A 17,164-nucleotide genomic window follows, 5' to 3' on the forward strand; every position below is an offset into this window, starting at 1 on the left:
TCTTTATGAGGTTTATTTATTTATTAACATTATTATTTATATTTACTTTTGCCTTTGTTGCGAAATTGTTTAAATCTGTTCTCTAATTTATTTTTTCTTTATTACCTGCATTACATTCATGCCATTATTAATTTGTCTGAACACGACACAAACAGAAACACAACAAATAATTTACTGTATTAAAGTCATTTATTTTTATTTGAAATACACTGCAATATTCCAACAGTTTTTAATTAGTAACTTTGTTAAATGATATCACCAAATTAAGGCATTTTCACTTTTCAACACAATATCCATTTGTCCAAAAATCACACCCTGCTTGTGTAAGTGAGATGATCCACTTTACATATTGTTTTAGGACTAATTTTTATTTACCTGCATCAGTACGCTACAAACTGAAGCATAGTTAATGAAAATGCAAATGTCCTTTCCATTAGGCATGGGTAACAGTCTGAATAACATCTCTTTGGCTCCTATTATAGTTTATCATATGCTCAGTTTGCATTGTAAATCCAGATACCTATTATCACAATGCCTCAAGGCTATACAGAAACTGTGAGTTTAACAGAATGTAATAAAAATGGCTTAACACCGCCAGCATCTATATGGCACTATCATATTTTAATCATAATAAAGCTTCACTTCCTTATGCATTTGATACTATTTGATCTAGAGCAATATTTTTACAAATAGACCATGAAAAATTCAGAGCAGATTTCATCTTTGCAAAAAAGTTAATTGATTAGAAATAGGAAAGTAAAGTAACAGCATCACACTATTTAAGGTGCTAGATGTTTATTCAAGTGCTGACCTAGCTATTTAAATGTAGTGTTTTATTCCTTTTTTATTGTATACATTTTGGACAACTTACACTTGCAGTATAATGTTTAAACTGAAAGAAATATGTTATTGCTGTTTTTATGTACACTGTATAAAAATAGTTGAGGGAGAAAGAGAAAGACCCCTGAGCTTTATGAGAATCTGACAGTGTTTTGTACATTTGTAAGAGTTTTCACTCTTTTGATTAATGAGGACTCTTAAAGAGATCTTATGAAGGGACCAGGGGCCTCATTTATAAAACTGTGCATAGGATCCTTACTAAAAGTCTACATATGCACAAAAGCCAAAAATGGCATGCGCCAAAAAGTATTAAGCAATGTTCCCTTTATAAATCACATATCACCTGCAAGTGTGCGTACATGAATTATCCTCGTATCCCGCAATGCAAGCCCATTCTCCCACTAAGTTCGTTTTTTTATAGATCACAACCTTTGCATGCTTGCACGCTTTATAAATGAGGCCCCTGGCCTGAGGAAACTTAGCTCCCTATTTCACTAAATGTTTGAAAAGGGTCCCAAAATGCCAATGAACTGTGTCTCTGAGAGAACCTGCTAGCTGACAGGTAGTCCTGCATTGCTTCTCTTTTTATGGATGGAGGCTAACATGTCTGTGACCATCTCTGCCAGTCCGTACGCAGGCTTCCAGCCCCAATCCTGACGTGCATTAGAGTCATCAAATCGCTCTGGCCAGCTGTCCGCTATACAAGAAACATAGTTAGCTAAAATGTCACACCTATAAAAAAATGCATATATTTATTCATTCACTCATGCCGTTTTTACCAATAGTCTGTCGGATGATATCAGGATTGTACGTGACCTTCAGGTGGGGCAGGTGCTTGCGGATTTCCTCTGCCACTTCCTCAGGTGTGAAACTCATGGCTGCGATGTTGTAAGTACGAAGGGATAGTCGGCTCTCAGGGGCCTGCATGAACTCTACAGTAGCCCTGTGGCAATCAGAGATGTGCATCATGGGAAGCCGAGTGTTGGAGCGTAAGTAACATTCATGCCGGCCTGTGCTGAGGGCATCATGAAAGATCTGGACAGCATAGTCTGAGGAAAAAATACATACAATGAGATTAGGTGTGCGTTTTATGTTTAACTGAAAGTTAATGTGTCTTTTTAAATAGGGAAATAAATGATAGATTCCGGTTACCAGTAGTGCCTCCCCCTGGGTTGGTGTTGGCAGAAACGACCCCGGGGTATCGCAAGCATCGGAAATCCAGACCGTATTTATGGTGGAGATACTGATCCAAAATGAACACGGTTAGAAATGTTGGCATATTAGAATCACATATAATGAATAGAAATTTTTATATTGAAAGTAAGCAGACATGTTGTATGAGTTGAAACAGTTCACATGCAGCAACTTTGTTGTCAATCTGCCTCTATGTCTCGCAACGGAGACATTATATATGATTAATACAATTTTAAAATTTTAATTTGTAACGCCCAATTTGGTGGCTCCAAAAAAGTACAGTTCATTCAAGATCATAAAGACTAAATAACACTTTGCAGACTGTGTGAGACACGTTGGCAGGTGGGAAAACAAAGTAAATGCTTTTTTAATACAGACTGCAGTTTGATTAATTTTCTACATATGAATATTTTTCCCGACTAACTAAAACAATAATATAAATCTTTACTTCCCCCATCAGCTCAGCATGGACTTTGGAAACTCCATAAATGGTCCGAGGCCTCTGGATACATAGATCAGGAGCTGGATTGCGGGGTGACGAAGGGCCAAATGCTCCAATTGTACTGGGCACAAACAGTCGCAAGCAGTTCTCTAGGGCCAGATCTAACACGTTATGCAGACCTATTGGAGTATAAAAGAGGGTTTAGTGGACGGGACAGGTAACAAGAGAAACAGAGAATGTTGAAAGTCATTGTTAAGTTGTAAACCTTAATGTGTAAATGACATTAGTGGTCATATAGCATGAATGCTTAAAACGTGCGACAGTGACACCTGTAATATTGATGGTGCGAGCGAGCGCCACATTCGCCTCCCCAACAGCACTAAGTAAAGCACTATAATGGACCAGCCAGGTGATTCGGTTATTCACAACTAGCTCCCTCAGGTTTTTATAATCCAGCACGTCAGCGTACACAAACGGACCTGTGAGGTGAATCACATTAGATGTTTTAGTTATAGGTTTTAGTGATGTAGCCAACTATAGGCCATGACGTTAAAAAATATTCATAGAGTTAAAATTGGAGAGCCACGTAATATTTTTACAGCATTAGTCTAATAGCACATGACGATACAGCACATGACTCAACCTCCTGCCCATATCAAAGTCATACATCTGTCTGAAAGTTAACATACCCATGTTGTAAACCTCATTAGGAGGCCTTCTAATATCCGACAGGATGACGTTTTCTTTTCCATACTGCTGCCTGAAGTAAAAGGTGTTAAATATGATGTATGGCAACCAAATGCTGACACAAACAAAATTGGGTTACTGCAAATATCTTTGCAAAGGTAGCATATTCAATCAATGAGAATCTAAACTGCATAAAAATTGCAGCATGAAGTTAAAACAACTTGGTTTAGAAGTCAATTCAACCTATTCTTTTAAGTTTTTACTGATAAGATGACATAACTTGTTAAAATTGTTTAACTTAAAGGTGCAGTGTGTACATTTTAGCGGCATCTAGTGGTGAGGTTCCAAATTGCAACCAACAGCTCAGTTCACAGCTCATAGAGAAATGCATAGAGAAGCTACGGTAGCCACCACAGGACAAACATGTCATGATTGGAGACAACTTAAAAAAGTTTGTCCATTAAGAGCTTCTGTAGAAACATGGCTGCACAAAATGGCGGCTTCCATGTAAGGGGACCCTCTGTGTATGTAGATAAAAACGTCTCATTCTAAGGTAATAAAAACATAACGGTTCATTATGAGAGGTCTTTATACACCCCTGATAATTTAGGTTTGTATATTATTTTGCATTTTAGTCAAGCGATCCTTCTAAAAATTACACACTGCACCTTTAAGTAACATAAAAATATATGAAGAGTTTCGTTGCAAAATGAGATAAATGTTTTAACATTTTTGTCAAAACGTGTTTATTATTATGTTATCATGTTATTATTTTGTTTTATGGTGCTACTTGCTGTATTTTTTAAGTTATGAAGGTTTAAATCAAAACAAACCAACTGCAGTTGCATTGAAATCAATTGGAATGCACAACCTAAAAACGAGATTTCTGAACAATTAAAAAAACGCTGGTTATCTCGTTTTGCAACGAAACTCTTCATATGTTGATTTGACCAAAATGATGCATTTCTACAATATATTCTGACACTTTAGGCTGATTTTACGAATTTCTAATGCTGCAGGAGAAATGCTGAATCTTTCAGCTTTTCACTAACCTCAGCATTTGAGCCAATCCGACTCCGAGCTGTCCCAGGCCACCTTAAAATAGGAGGAATACACTTTCATCTAAAGCAGCAAAGACTATGAAACAACCAAATGTTCAAAAGCAACAATCACCCCCACTTTACACCGAAGAAAACAAATAAGACAAATTAGTACTATCTATGGTGCATGTAGCTAAGTGGTATTGCATTAGCAGTGCAAAAGTTTGTAGGTTCGAACCCAGGGAAGACACAAACTAATATAAATGTGTATTTTGTAATGCACTTTAAATCACTTTGTCTGCCAAATACTTAAATGTAATTGTGTACAGATAAGCACAATAGAGTGCATAAATAATAAAAAAGATTATTTAGTTTTGATGCATGTACAAATTAAGGATTTTTTTTAAATAATTGAGGCAGACAAATGACAGTTACGTGATTGTTGTTATTATTATTGTTTTCCAGCTCCACATCCAATGAAAATCCATTTACTCTCTCTTTACACGTTATTACACAAACACAAAACAGTGGCGCGCTCCATTGTGCACACGCGGGGTGCTTTCAGCGCTGTTTATTCCCAACCATTGTCTCTTACGAGGCACTAGAAACAAAATTTACAGAAGTGATGGAACTGATGGCGGTTTTATAACAAAATTGTAAAACAAATGCTTTAAAGCAAACCAAATGTCACCTGTGATGAGAACGCGAGGACTGTCCGTGGGAGGCTCGGAAGACTGGTCGCGCGGCCATCGGTTGATCTGACGCGGTGACCAACTCATGCCACGGACCGAGTAGCGGACACACAGCCGCACACCTGACAGCATGTCGTCTATCTGTCGGTTCAGAATTTATATATTTTTTTATTTATTCAAATGCTAAGTTGTTTTAGCTTTCTTGTTTAAAACCACTATAACTACAAAGGTGTGACGACACATTCAACGATGACGTTTAAAAATACAGTATAAATGCAACATAATATACTAAAATAAATTATACACATTTGAAAAAGAGTTTTCAGAGAAAAAAAACTCACCTTCACTATCAAAACTTGAAATCCGCGTCGATGTAAAGCACGTGTCTTACGAAATCACATTATTTCTGTGTTGTGTTTTTCGGAGGTGGCAAATTATGAAATAACTCCGATAAGAGGGATTTTCATGGTATTTAAACGTAAGAATTAACGGATTACCGTTCGATTGGTTGCCAGAGGAGCGCATAGAACAACCATTGGATAAACAGTGGTAAGCGCAGAGAATGCTGGGAAATGTATGCGGTCTCATGATAATGACTCGCCATTAGCGACCTAAACTTGCTGACAGGATGCCCTCTCTGGGTTTATATTGTCTGGGTGAGTTTAGCTGAGCTGGGGCTTAATCCTGAGGACTTCATTGGCTAGTGAGATGTTATTGTGTCGGTGTACCTAGCTTGACTTTATAAAGGATAATATATATGCATTATTATATTATATATTTTTCCTAAATGCATAAAATCACAGGTTACGTGCCCAAAATGTAATTAATCACCCCTTTGGTCAGTGTTCAAAACAAACTTACCCCAATTCAACATTTAGATGTCTGTAACCATTTATGAAAGTGTACAATTAAACAATTAACATAAACATAAAAACTTCAAACAGTGCGTTACACAGTTTATAATGATAAGGTATCATCATTGATGTTTTTCCTGTAACAATTTGAGGAACACAGTAAAATGCCACATATACAAACTGGCGCAATAATATGTATTTGCTTCCCTCTAACTGGGATTGTTTGCATCAATATTTAGTACTGGAGTAATTTCCATATTCAGATTAAGGAAATAATCCCATATGGCTCCATTAGTATTTATGAAAAACACAGTCAATTACATCAAATTATGATTTTTGGTTGAAATAGATGGAATTTAAAACAACATCCTTGGTATTTGTTACAGTATTGTTACTGTAGCATATAGTTTATATGTGTATCTAAACATTTTAAGATTAATCCTTTACTCAGTTTAACTGATGGTCAGACAGAAGGCAGTCAATATGTCTGATCTTTAAATGGTCTTTAACATACAGTATGTCTGATTATTCTTTAATAATAAAACATCCAATTGGCAAATAATGTTTGATAGCTTTTTAAATGACCGTATGCTTGATGAAAAACATTCAGTTTGGTCAGATGAACTTTAAAATGTCCTTTGCACTATGATGTCAAAATATAGTCAACTCATCCATGAGGTTCTCGAATGGGGTGAAGGTTTCACAGTGTGTACTGGATGTGGGAGTGGTCTGGTCGGGTCCAACTCTCTGACGGTTCTCTTTTACAATGTTCAGAATCTCCTCCCGAGCTTCCTCCATATTCTGAGCATGCTCAGTCCATCTGAGGAACAAACCTAACCACAAACCCATAAATAGATAAAAAGTGCTCGGTCACTTGAAGGATGAAAGCGTGATTTTCCCAAAAAAATCTGGTGAAACTAGATTTAGGATTTATTGTCTTTTCACATAATGTCCTTTAAAAGTGCATTGCCGCATTGTATTTGTGTGTGTGTGTGTGTGTGTGTTTAAATCTGGACTCACCTGTCCATAGCTGTAAAGACTGAGGATGCACTGAGGGCCAGATGGCCAAATCCGTGTGTTCATACAGTGGGTTCAGGTACTGCTCTACTATATCGGGCTTTAACAGGGACTGAAACAAACAGTGTGTGTTCTCCTTCACCCCTAAAGCACATCTTAGTTCACGAACACAGCCAGAGGTATAGAAAAAAGTCAGAAACAGGACAAACAATTATAGAGATGAAGATTATAATTTAATACACAACAACAAAATTGAAAAATGCACATTAAAGCTGTAGTGTATTTATTCATCTGTTTTTAAAAAATAAAATAAGGTTTTATTTGTTATTGTTAGTTAACATGTACTAACGGTGAACAACACTTCTACACCATTTATTCATCTTAGTTCATGTTAATTTTAGGATTTTCTAACACATTTTCAATTTGTAACTGAAGAGTTTTGTTGCAAAACGAGATAAATCCATTTTTTAACATTTTTGTCAAAACATGTTTATTATTATGTTATCGTGTTATTATTTTGTTTTATGGTGCTACTTAGCTGTATTTTTTAAGTTATGAAGGTTTAAATCAAAACAAACCAACTGCAGTTGCATTGAAATGAATTGGAATGCAGAACCAAAAAACGCGATTTCTGAACAATTAACAAAACGGTGGTTATCTCGTTTTGCAACGAAACTCTTCATTACTGTTAAAAGTAGTTCTTGCAAAAAATTAACTAACATTAACAAAGATAAATTCTAAAAAAAAAATGTATATTGCTTACTGTTAGTTCATGTTAGATAATGCTAACAAAATAAATGTTCAGGGTGAAGGCAAAGTGAAAAGGTCTATCTAAAACTATCCAAAAAACATTTATTTATGCATGCAGCATTTTGGACCTTAGATTGAGTCTACATAAAACATATGTATTTTAAAGTCATTCATCACACCTCAGTTAAACAATTGATAGCAAAAAATTATTCAAAATGACAAAAAATTAAATGTTGACTGCAGTTACAGAACCAACAATATACACTTTCTCTTATACATTCATATAAATTTGGGTAATGTTACAAAAAAATGTCCATGAACATTTTATGCATCATCTACCGAAGTACACAACATACAAAACTAAACCAACAAATTTCACATAAGGACAAAGTGCGCTCACCTCTCCTGCTCGCTGTTACACAAAAAGGTCCCATAGTCAGATGCATAAACCTCCTGTGCCAACCGAAGCAGCAGGGCTTCGCTAAACTCCAGCGCCAGGGGAAACTGCCTCCACATCTGCCATACACAGTCCAACACCAGCAAGAAAGATGGGCACTCGTGTTTTAGACGGGCGTGAGAATGGGCCGAATGAGCACAGCGCTGTTGGAACGGATGTCCAGCCTGAGAGGAAACAAATAATAACATTTTATTAGCGCTGCGTTAGCAATGCAAAGGTCATGTGTTCGATCCAGAGAATGCAAATGCTGATTAAATGTATGGATTGAATGCATTGCTTTGGATAAAAGCATCTGCAAAATACTTAAATGTAAGATTGTATCGAAAAGCTAACATATAAATGATGTCATAAGTATACACATATAACCACATGCAAAAACCAAGTTTACCTGTATCCACTCCCTTTCCAGCAGGCCAAGGAATCCATTAAGCGTTCTACAGGCGGGATCTAAGATAAGCTGAGCCAGTGTGGTCACCAGCAATGTGGTGTCTGTTCCCTCCGAGCCATGAACAAGCACAGAGTGCCCATCCCTGCAAAACAAACCAGCGTGATCTCAAAGTCATGCATACGTTTTCGAACATCTAAGGTAGTCACTACATATATGCTCACCTCTCCACACATTCTGCTACAAGACCTGCGGTGGACAAAGCGCTGTGAACGTGAGAAAGCCATTTGGAGTTCTCTAATTTGCTAAGCCATCGGTCCACACTGTGAGATGAATCAGCACACGCTTCCACCAACTTGATCAGGCTTTCTTGCAGAACCTTACCCCTAAATACACATCACACATATGGTGGAGATCTAATTCGAGATCAGGTGTGTCATACTACAAACAATACTGCTCAACAATTCCTCCTCTCACCTTTCATGGTGTCTGTGCAGTCTTTTCCAGTGGTTATAGCACGATTTAGACTCGAATCCTCCTCCTGTCATCCGGGCTTGCTGGGCTTGCTGGGCCGAACGCAAATCGACGATGTAACCCAATTCTGACCCACCAATCACAGCCTGGAGAAGAAGCTCATCTTCTTTGCATCGCTTTCTATTGGCTCCTGTCAAAGGCTGACTGCTTCGCATGATGACCTAGCCAAATAAAATAACTTTAATATTTTACAGAACAATTAAACATGATGATAATTATTTATAAATCAAGGCAATCGTGCCATTTGAACAGGAAATTTTTACCCTGCATCAGTGTGAAAACGTAGCTAAAGTTTATTTTTTATTTTTTACATAATATCATCCTACATCGTTTATTTTGACTGTGCAAGGTCATGTCAAAGATTGAAATCAATGTGAAATCAAACTTTAATGCTCCTCATCTCATCATTAGTTTATGATACTTTACCCTGGATTTCACAGACAGGGTACAGGGCTCCAGACTAACTTTTTTTACTAGGAGCACAGTGGCCCCCAACTGAAAATTTTATGGGCGCAACCAGAAGATTTAGGGGCACACACTGTAAGTCAACATGCTATCCAAATATTCACATTTCTACTAATTTCCACTGTATTACTAATAAATACTTTAATGATAGATGCAGAAAGTACAATGTGCTGTTTTCCAATTCAGTGTCAAATCACAAAATAATGTAAAATTTACTGGTCGCACATGTGCAACTGGATGTAAAATTCAGTGGCACAATCTCAAATTTTGGTGGCAAAAAGCCCCCCTTTGGTGGCAGTCTGGAGCCCTGGGGTCACAATTTGAGGAAAACCCCTTTGGCTCACCATTCGGTTCCTATGGTGACAGTAGGAGAGTACAGGAAACCTGCCGCCCTGCCTGAACCGTGCCGAGCGGATCAGCATGTCATCATCCACCTCGCGAGGAACAATGGCAGTGCGTGCATACGACGGACATACAGAGTAGTCCGAATTTACATTACTGAGCCTCCAGCTGTCCCACTGCTCGCACACACATGCAAATATTACAAACAAACGTAAGCACAGTTACACAACAATGTACAAAGGTGATTATACTGAATAAATGCAGGTCTAAAGTCATTATTTTCTCTGCTTGTATAATTTTAATTATTTTAATATTTGGTACTCATTGTCATAGATCACAAGATGTTACAGGCCATAACAATATGATATTTTCTGTCTTAAAGGGATAGTTCACACCAAAATGAAAATTCTGTTATCATTTACCCACTCTCATGTTGTACCAACCTGTATAAGGGTTTATAAAAGCATGCATCGGGTTTATTTCAATGCACAGTGTATTTACGTTAAATTTATGCAATAAAAAATACATTTGCACCACACTGAAAAAAAATTATTCATTGAATTTAATCAATTTTTTAAGGTAAGTGGTTACAATCAATTTATTTAAGCTACATTTAAACAAAAAAGATAAGTAACGTAAAATAAAATATAAAACTTTTGCTTAAATGTAGCTTAAATAAATTGATTGCAACCACTTACCTTAAAAACATTTATTAAATTCAATGAATCATTATTTTTTCAGTGCATTTTTATGAAAGTTAAGACTAAATGGACCTGAAAATGTCCAGTGGTGTAACCTCGAATTGCTCCACAGAATGAGAAATATTAAATATTTTATACACCTTAATGGCATGCAGCGTATGATCAAAAAAAAATTAAATATAATTTTATTAGTATATCTAAATGTAAATTTGAATGCGTTTTTGTAATATTTCTCCTGACATAAGCTGAAAACAGCTCTGTTCTCTAAATAATCTTTGACAAATTATGTAAAAATTAATGTAAAAAATCATATATAATTATTTTATTCCACATTTTTTATTAATATATTTATATTTTAATTAAAATTACACCAATTGACACAGACCGGTTACACCACATTGACAACATTCTTTCAAAATGAAATAGAACCAGAAATTTTAGACTTCAAAAAAGAGAATGTATGCAAGTAATCTGCAAATTTATTTTGAAATTTTAACCCTTTTACATTTAATTTATCCATACGGACACAAAATAATGAATGTCACGTCATTGACCCATAAATAAAGGGAAGATATTTTGAGTAATGCTTGTAACCGATCAGAAGCCCCATTGACATTGACAGTAGGGAAAAAGAATACTATGGAAGTCAATGGGGCTTTTGATCGGTTTGGTTACAAACATTCCTCAAAATATCTTCCTTTGTGTTCATCAGCACAAAGACATTTATACAGGTTTGTAACAACATAAGAGTGAGTAAATGATGACAGAATTTATATTTTTGGCTTTAAATATAGCTAAAAAATCATGATTCCCTGTTGTCCATATTTGTCAGTGTCAATTCCGTTGCTATAAAACTCTGTTACCAAGGTAGAGTATCAGTGTTGACGTTCTCTCTCTCTCTCTCCCTCTCTCTCTCTCTCTCTCTCTCTCTCTCACATACATGACTGTCAACACTGTTAATCAAACTTGGTAACACCCACAGGTATTTAAAGGACAGCTGTGGAGACAAAAAAAGAAATTGAATAAGAGCTAAAACAAAGAAGAGTGTGTAGGTAAAAAATAGGAACTGATAACAGAGAAAGAGTTGCAACGGTTTGAGATTGAGTACACGCTGGTTTATTTCCTGTCACTGTAAGTGTCAGTCATGTCTTCCTGTGGCAAACAAAGTGCTTCCTGTTTGTCTTTAAGGAAATAAAACAATAGATTGCATTAAGTAAAATTTGGATTGTACTGAAAGTGTAAGAATCATGAACATAATCTGTTTTGTGCACTTTAGAGTATAATACGGTTACCGAACTGAAAGAAAAGAAAATGAAAACGAAAGACATGAAAGCACAGTGAAGAGAGGAAGAGAAAGTGTGTGGTCATCATAACCAGCTCACCAATCTTTCTGTTTGCTTGTAATACTGCTCTGTTGAAGACAGACCCCATGGACCCTGAAGAGAGAGATGTGAAGGTCTGTAGAAGAAGGGATACATCTCTCTTACACTTTCCAAAGACGAGAGAGTCTACAGAGACATGAAACAACATCAAGGTTCACTGTCAATGAGGCAGTGCTGGACTCAATACATATGAATTAACACTATCCTCTCCTATATGATGTAAACTTGATGCATACTTTAAAAAATATTAAAGGTGACCTAATATGAAAAATTCACTTTTATATGTTGTTTGAAAATAATTGTTTGCCACCCTGTAATGATAAAAATCTGCCCACTTCTTTTCTTTAAATCAAAAACCGTTGGCATTTTCTGAGCAAACTGATGTCACTTTGTGCAGGCCCCGCCCACAACCGTCCAAAAACCACAGTTAGGTCATAATTTCTATTTTAAATCTTCTTTATATAATTCTTACTACACACTCATTAAGAACAGTGAAGTAAGATGATTGATTTATTAAAAACGTGTATGTTTACGGTATAGTTAACAGTAAACAGAGGGAAGCAGCAGCTCATTTGCATTTAAAGAGACACACACAAATTCAGCACTTTTTCCCAAAACAGGCCTTTTCACCATGGTACAATAAATGATCTATAGGGTATTTGGACCCGAAACTTCACAGGCAGATCTGGGGACACCTGAGACTAATATTACATTCGGTGACATATTAGGTGATCTGTCTGTCTGTATATTACTATATTACTATAGTAATATCTCATCTTGGAAAGCATGATGAGTAGTAAAGTTAGTACCTCTATAGAACTGGCTATGTTCAGACATTCCTCCATTCCAGGAATTTCCAGCTGAAGGACAAGCAGGTCCTTACATTTTATAGTAACAGTGCCAGACGATCCCTGAGCCCTGTGTTAGACACATATACGAATACCCAAACACACACACATTAAAACACACGCCTTCATGTTTCTCACAGTCTCAAATTCCACAAACTTATCCCCATAGGGGCCTCGAAAGAGACGGAAGAAGGAAGCAAAAACAAGAAAGGCTGGCTGAGAAAGTAAGACTCTCATATGCATGACATTTAATGGTGTTACCACAAACACTCTTATATCTGAAGTACATGGTTTGCACACTGAGTGATGGCGTCAGCAATGTTTTATATATAGGGTGTGCTGTAGATATTATTATAATGTCCGAAATATGAAGCGTGACAGAGCGACTGTTAGTGTATGTCTTATTAAAGCACAAAAAGCATGTTAAAGCCATATGATGTTATTTAAACACTCAATGCCAAGCACAAGAGTAAAGCAAAAACTCTTTTAGTTTTTTCTTTATTAGCTATTTTTTAATGCTGATTTAAAATGCTTTCCATTGATTACTGCAAATCAAAATGGATATATCAATATAAAAAAAGCATCTCTTTTGAGTAATAACAAGACTTTGCCGCAGAGCTCGGGCACAAACACAGGCGTATGCTGATCAAACCTTGGGCCTGCTTTAGATGTGTAGCTGGGGTATCCGAAAAGATTCTCGACACTGACACGCAGGGGGAAGAAACCGTGGTAGATGAGAATTAGATGCAGGAATTAAATTCACACAGTGTCTGATGTCTCATCTGATGTAGTTATTACACACAATTTAAATGACACCCATAGATTCAATCATGTATGGATCAATTATTAGTTCACGATTAATGACAGGTTAGGAGCTGTGAGTTGATTTAACACATGATTCACACCTGTCTTCACAATCTAAACATCCCAAAACAAGATATATTTACTTATGAAGCAAAATGATAAAAGATTATATCTTGCTTTTATAAATATCTATAGAAATTGTGTGATGTTTTTGCCCGTATGCAAGAAAAAGCGATAAGAAAAATAATTGAATTTAAAAGAAAAAAACTATTTTGTCTGACCCCTTGCATGCACTGTCGGAAAAAAAGTAAAAAAAGGCAGTACTCTTTCAAAAAGTTCACAGGTGCACGTGCACCTAAAGTGTTCCTATTGGTACCAAAGACATTGATATCTGTACCTAAATGATACATATTAGGATATTTTTTAATGGTACTGCCCCGGTGACCACTTTGGACCATTTTTTATGACAGTGACAAGCATCTTTTACTTGTTTTAAGCATAAACTTCATACCATTCTGTTAGATTTCTCTGAAATCAACAATGTTTTTGCTTCTTAAAGGGATAGTTCACCTAAAATCTGTCATCATTTACCCACTATCATGCTGTTACAAACCTGTATTAATTTCTTTGTTCAAAGACCCCAATGACTTCCATAGTATAATTTTTTCCTACTATGAAAGTCAATGGGGCCTTTAATCAGTTTGGTGACAAGCATTTCTCAAAATATCTTCCTTTGTTTTAATCAGAACAAAGAAATGTATACTGGCCTGCACAACATAAGAGGGAGTCAATGACGACAGAATTTTCATTTTTGGGTGAACTGTCCCTTTAAGTAAATATATATTTAGTTTTAAGGACGTTTAGCAAGAATGATTCTGTACAGTGCAGCATTGATCAAATATGAATAAAATCATCAGAATAAAGTTACAGTTTCTCAGTATTGGCCAATGCAGATGCATGGATGAGAGTGAATCTCCTGGTGATGGCAACAGCTGTCTCTCTGTACCTTTTCTCAATGGCATCGATGTTCCTGAGGAGAAGCAAAAGTTGCCGAGAACCTTCTTCCTTTCTATCCGAGAATAAAAGGTGATGGCTGGTAACACACAGGGTTCCTTTCAGCGGTGGATGGAAAGGTCGTATCAGAGTAACATCTTCAACATTAGCGGTCTTTATATGTTCCGATAACTCCATTTCACCATCTGTTAATTCTTACGCCGAGTTAAGATCCGCTACATGCGCTTCATCCGTCTTCCGCAAATGTTAAGCACCTAAAAACATCCACCCACTGATCTTAATGCACGTTGTCATCATGAATACACCGACATCTGACCAAAATAAACGCCCTAAACGCGTGTGCGCGCGCGGTCGTGAGGTGTGCTGCGTCTGTTCGCTCGAAGTTTGTTTGTTTCTCAACTTTCGTTTCCGTTCACATACTTTAAGAGCCATTCTAAACCCAACCCTCTTCTCTTTTGTGGCTTTTGTTTATTGTTTGCCTATTTTCCTAAAACAAGCGTTCTAATAATGAAATAAGATAGTGCAAAAACTTCAGAAAATAAAACTTGTGAAGTAATAATGACATCATTGTAAGTGTAACAAAACGTCTGCATATTAATAATGATTAACACCAAAATGTATGATTTGTAGAAAAAATTATACATGAGGCTTAGGCTTTACCATTATTTCTTTCATCTGTAGGATTTATAACTGTTTATAAAAATCGGATTATTTGGTCAGGTGTTTCACAACCGGGGCCCACTAGGGGGCGCAAGTTATAAGGAGGTCTCAAAATGACCCAAAGTTATTTAAATCGGGCACAAATAAAACCAAATGTTTAAGATGTTTCTTAGTGTTTGGTTACTTTATAGCATATTTTTTGTAGATACTTGACAGGTTCATGTTGAATATCTGCTTAAAAAAACTTGAATCTTCTCTTTTTCTAAAGAGGAAGGCTATTGTCTCTAAGAACTGTTGATACTTTGTAGGTTGAAAGTAACTTTGTTTAGCACTTCTCAGATAATTTCCTCTTTAAGATGAATCGCTTTGTTGTTTTCCTCAGTTTTTTTGTAATCATGAAAAAAAATCACCTAAATGCCTAAATAGGCTAAAGCAAAGGCGTCATGTTTTTTTTAGCCAAAACTATTTTGCATAAACTCCAAATCAAAGAAGCGTCCATTAATCTGTTACTTGTCTTTTTATCTGTTTAATATGCACAATATCAGTTCTGTGTCCGCACAGTCGCAGACGTCATCAGCATCCGAGCGCAGTCGCGGGCTCTTGCTGCTGCATTTTGTTATCTAAAGATTTAAAAAATTGTCAAAAATGCTTAACCTCCGCTGTCTATAAGATGTATTGAAAATATAACAGTTTAACATTATAGATTTCTGGATTTATCTTGGTACAACCTCAGAAATCGCCAGGGGGCGATATATGCTTATATAAGGTAAAATTTAGTGCAAAAATACATTCCTCTAATATTTTTTTAATAAACATTTTTTTCAAAATTTTTAATATTTGCAATTAAAAGAAAAGTTACAATTAAACAAAGTGTAGATTACAGCATTATTGCTTTTGCAGGGTTGAACTTAAAATCAATCACCTGACTTTTGCTTATGTCATGTATACTTTATGGATATAAAATTACATTAATTGTATAACATAACGCAGTTGTTGTGCAAATGCATTGATGGCATTAAACATAACGTTAATAAACAAAACAAAATCCCATTTTAGATGTTATATGATGCCAATATGTCATTATTCTAATGGAATTAATTTATAGAAGTATTTTATATAAAGGTTAGCCAACACATTTTTTTAGTGGTCTTAACATGAGGGCAAGGAGGGCTCAGATTGGTTGTAAAGTAAGTGGGAGTGCCATGGACAAGACTGTAAACGCTCCATAATATTTATTTTAATGTCTGTTTATGCACAAATTTCTGCACACATGACGCTCCTGATGTAAAGTATCATGATATATATAAATCAATACCAAATAAGAATATGTTATTGGGTAAAATTTGTTTTTACATTTTAAAATAAAATATTTATGTATTTTATTATTGCTGTTGTTAAAATGTAGATCTAGATGAAATCGTTTCTTTTACACTTCCTTATATCTTAGTTTTTGTGCCCTTTTGGTCCAACTGTTTCTTCTCATAACTCACAGACTAATCTACTAAAAAAAATCACCATGGCAAATTTTGTTATATTAAAAGCAACATTTACATGCTCTAATAGTAATACTATCATACAAATATTGCATGAAAATGTAGAAATCTTTCCTAAAAACTCTTGTATACTGAACTAAATTCACTTTATCAGAGGGAGACTGAGAATCTGAGCGCGTGCTGAATACGTGTTATCACAACTTGTCATTATTTTAAAACCAAGGTCAGCTATTAATAATAATGACACACACTTATGCAGAATGTCAGCAGCAGACTTTGTTTTTCTCAGTCAGTGTAATTCCTCACCATGAACAGAAGGTGGCGACATTGTGACGTCAAAAAAACTGACGAGAAGCGAGTAGTTGCATTGCGTAGCGCATATTGGCCCCATACATAAATTAAATGTACTGTTTTTTTGCCCACATCTTCTTTTTCACACTTTTGTAAAATTACTTAATTAATGAAAAGCGCCCACTTTGGCTTATGTATTTGCTTTTAAAAACAATGATAACCGACTGTATGTGAAGTTATATTCCACGTCAGAATTTATGTCACAGCCAGCC

General features: G+C 35.9%; 2 protein-coding genes across 4 annotated transcripts; both read right to left on the reverse strand.

The window, feature by feature from the left end:
- Nucleotides 1-163: 163 nt before the first annotated feature.
- Nucleotides 164-5,677, reverse strand: tdh2 (L-threonine dehydrogenase 2). 2 transcript variants are annotated; one of them, XM_055172636.2, is made up of 9 exons: nucleotides 5,237-5,677; nucleotides 4,895-5,036; nucleotides 4,216-4,258; nucleotides 3,166-3,236; nucleotides 2,806-2,955; nucleotides 2,483-2,655; nucleotides 1,993-2,083; nucleotides 1,620-1,889; nucleotides 164-1,537 (listed from the first exon to the last, which is right to left on the reverse strand). In XM_055172636.2, exons 2-9 carry the CDS (start codon nucleotides 5,025-5,027, stop codon nucleotides 1,392-1,394), a joined length of 1,077 nt encoding a protein of 358 aa, XP_055028611.1. In that variant the 5' UTR covers nucleotides 5,028-5,036; nucleotides 5,237-5,677; the 3' UTR covers nucleotides 164-1,391. The 2 variants fall into 2 exon arrangements, with proteins under 2 accessions (XP_055028611.1, XP_055028612.1); XM_055172637.2 differs by lacking the exons at nucleotides 4,895-5,036; nucleotides 5,237-5,677 and adding an exon at nucleotides 4,639-4,801.
- A 383-nt stretch (nucleotides 5,678-6,060) lies between these two features.
- On the reverse strand, nucleotides 6,061-14,852 carry LOC129417804 (myotubularin-related protein 9-like). 2 transcript variants are annotated; one of them, XM_055172634.2, is made up of 11 exons: nucleotides 14,441-14,852; nucleotides 13,283-13,333; nucleotides 12,592-12,700; nucleotides 11,783-11,908; nucleotides 9,702-9,875; nucleotides 8,836-9,053; nucleotides 8,583-8,744; nucleotides 8,362-8,503; nucleotides 7,917-8,137; nucleotides 6,770-6,921; nucleotides 6,061-6,582 (listed from the first exon to the last, which is right to left on the reverse strand). In XM_055172634.2, the coding sequence occupies exons 1-11, from the start codon at nucleotides 14,623-14,625 to the stop codon at nucleotides 6,401-6,403; spliced, it is 1,722 nt and encodes a 573-aa protein (XP_055028609.2). In that variant the 5' UTR covers nucleotides 14,626-14,852; the 3' UTR covers nucleotides 6,061-6,400. The 2 variants fall into 2 exon arrangements, with proteins under 2 accessions (XP_055028609.2, XP_055028610.2); XM_055172635.2 differs by lacking the exon at nucleotides 13,283-13,333 and having other exon boundaries at nucleotides 6,063-6,582; nucleotides 14,441-14,851.
- Between the last annotated feature and the right edge of the window lie 2,312 nt (nucleotides 14,853-17,164).

The sequence above is a fragment of the Misgurnus anguillicaudatus genome, chromosome 7 (genome assembly GCF_027580225.2).
Source record: "Misgurnus anguillicaudatus chromosome 7, ASM2758022v2, whole genome shotgun sequence".
Classification (NCBI taxonomy): Eukaryota; Metazoa; Chordata; class Actinopteri; order Cypriniformes; family Cobitidae; genus Misgurnus; species Misgurnus anguillicaudatus.

Bases quoted from the DNA above. Each gene is read 5' to 3' on its own strand.
- tdh2 (XM_055172636.2), bottom strand. From the start codon at position 5,027: ATGCTGTCAGGTGTGCGGCTGTGTGTCCGCTACTCGGTCCGTGGCATG. The intron at 2,656-2,805 runs GTGTCACTGTCG...ATACTCCAATAG, and splicing joins TCGCACCATCAATATTACAG to GTCTGCATAACGTGTTAGAT. The intron at 1,538-1,619 runs GTAAAAACGGCA...TTTCTTGTATAG, and splicing joins TATCATCCGACAGACTATTG to CGGACAGCTGGCCAGAGCGA.
- LOC129417804 (XM_055172634.2), bottom strand. From the start codon at position 14,625: ATGGAGTTATCGGAACATATAAAGACCGCTAATGTTGAAGATGTTACT. The intron at 9,054-9,701 runs GTGAGCCAAAGG...TTATTTGGCTAG, and splicing joins GTCACCATAGGAACCGAATG to GTCATCATGCGAAGCAGTCA. The intron at 6,583-6,769 runs GTGAGTCCAGAT...GTTTGTGGTTAG, and splicing joins GTCTTTACAGCTATGGACAG to GTTTGTTCCTCAGATGGACT.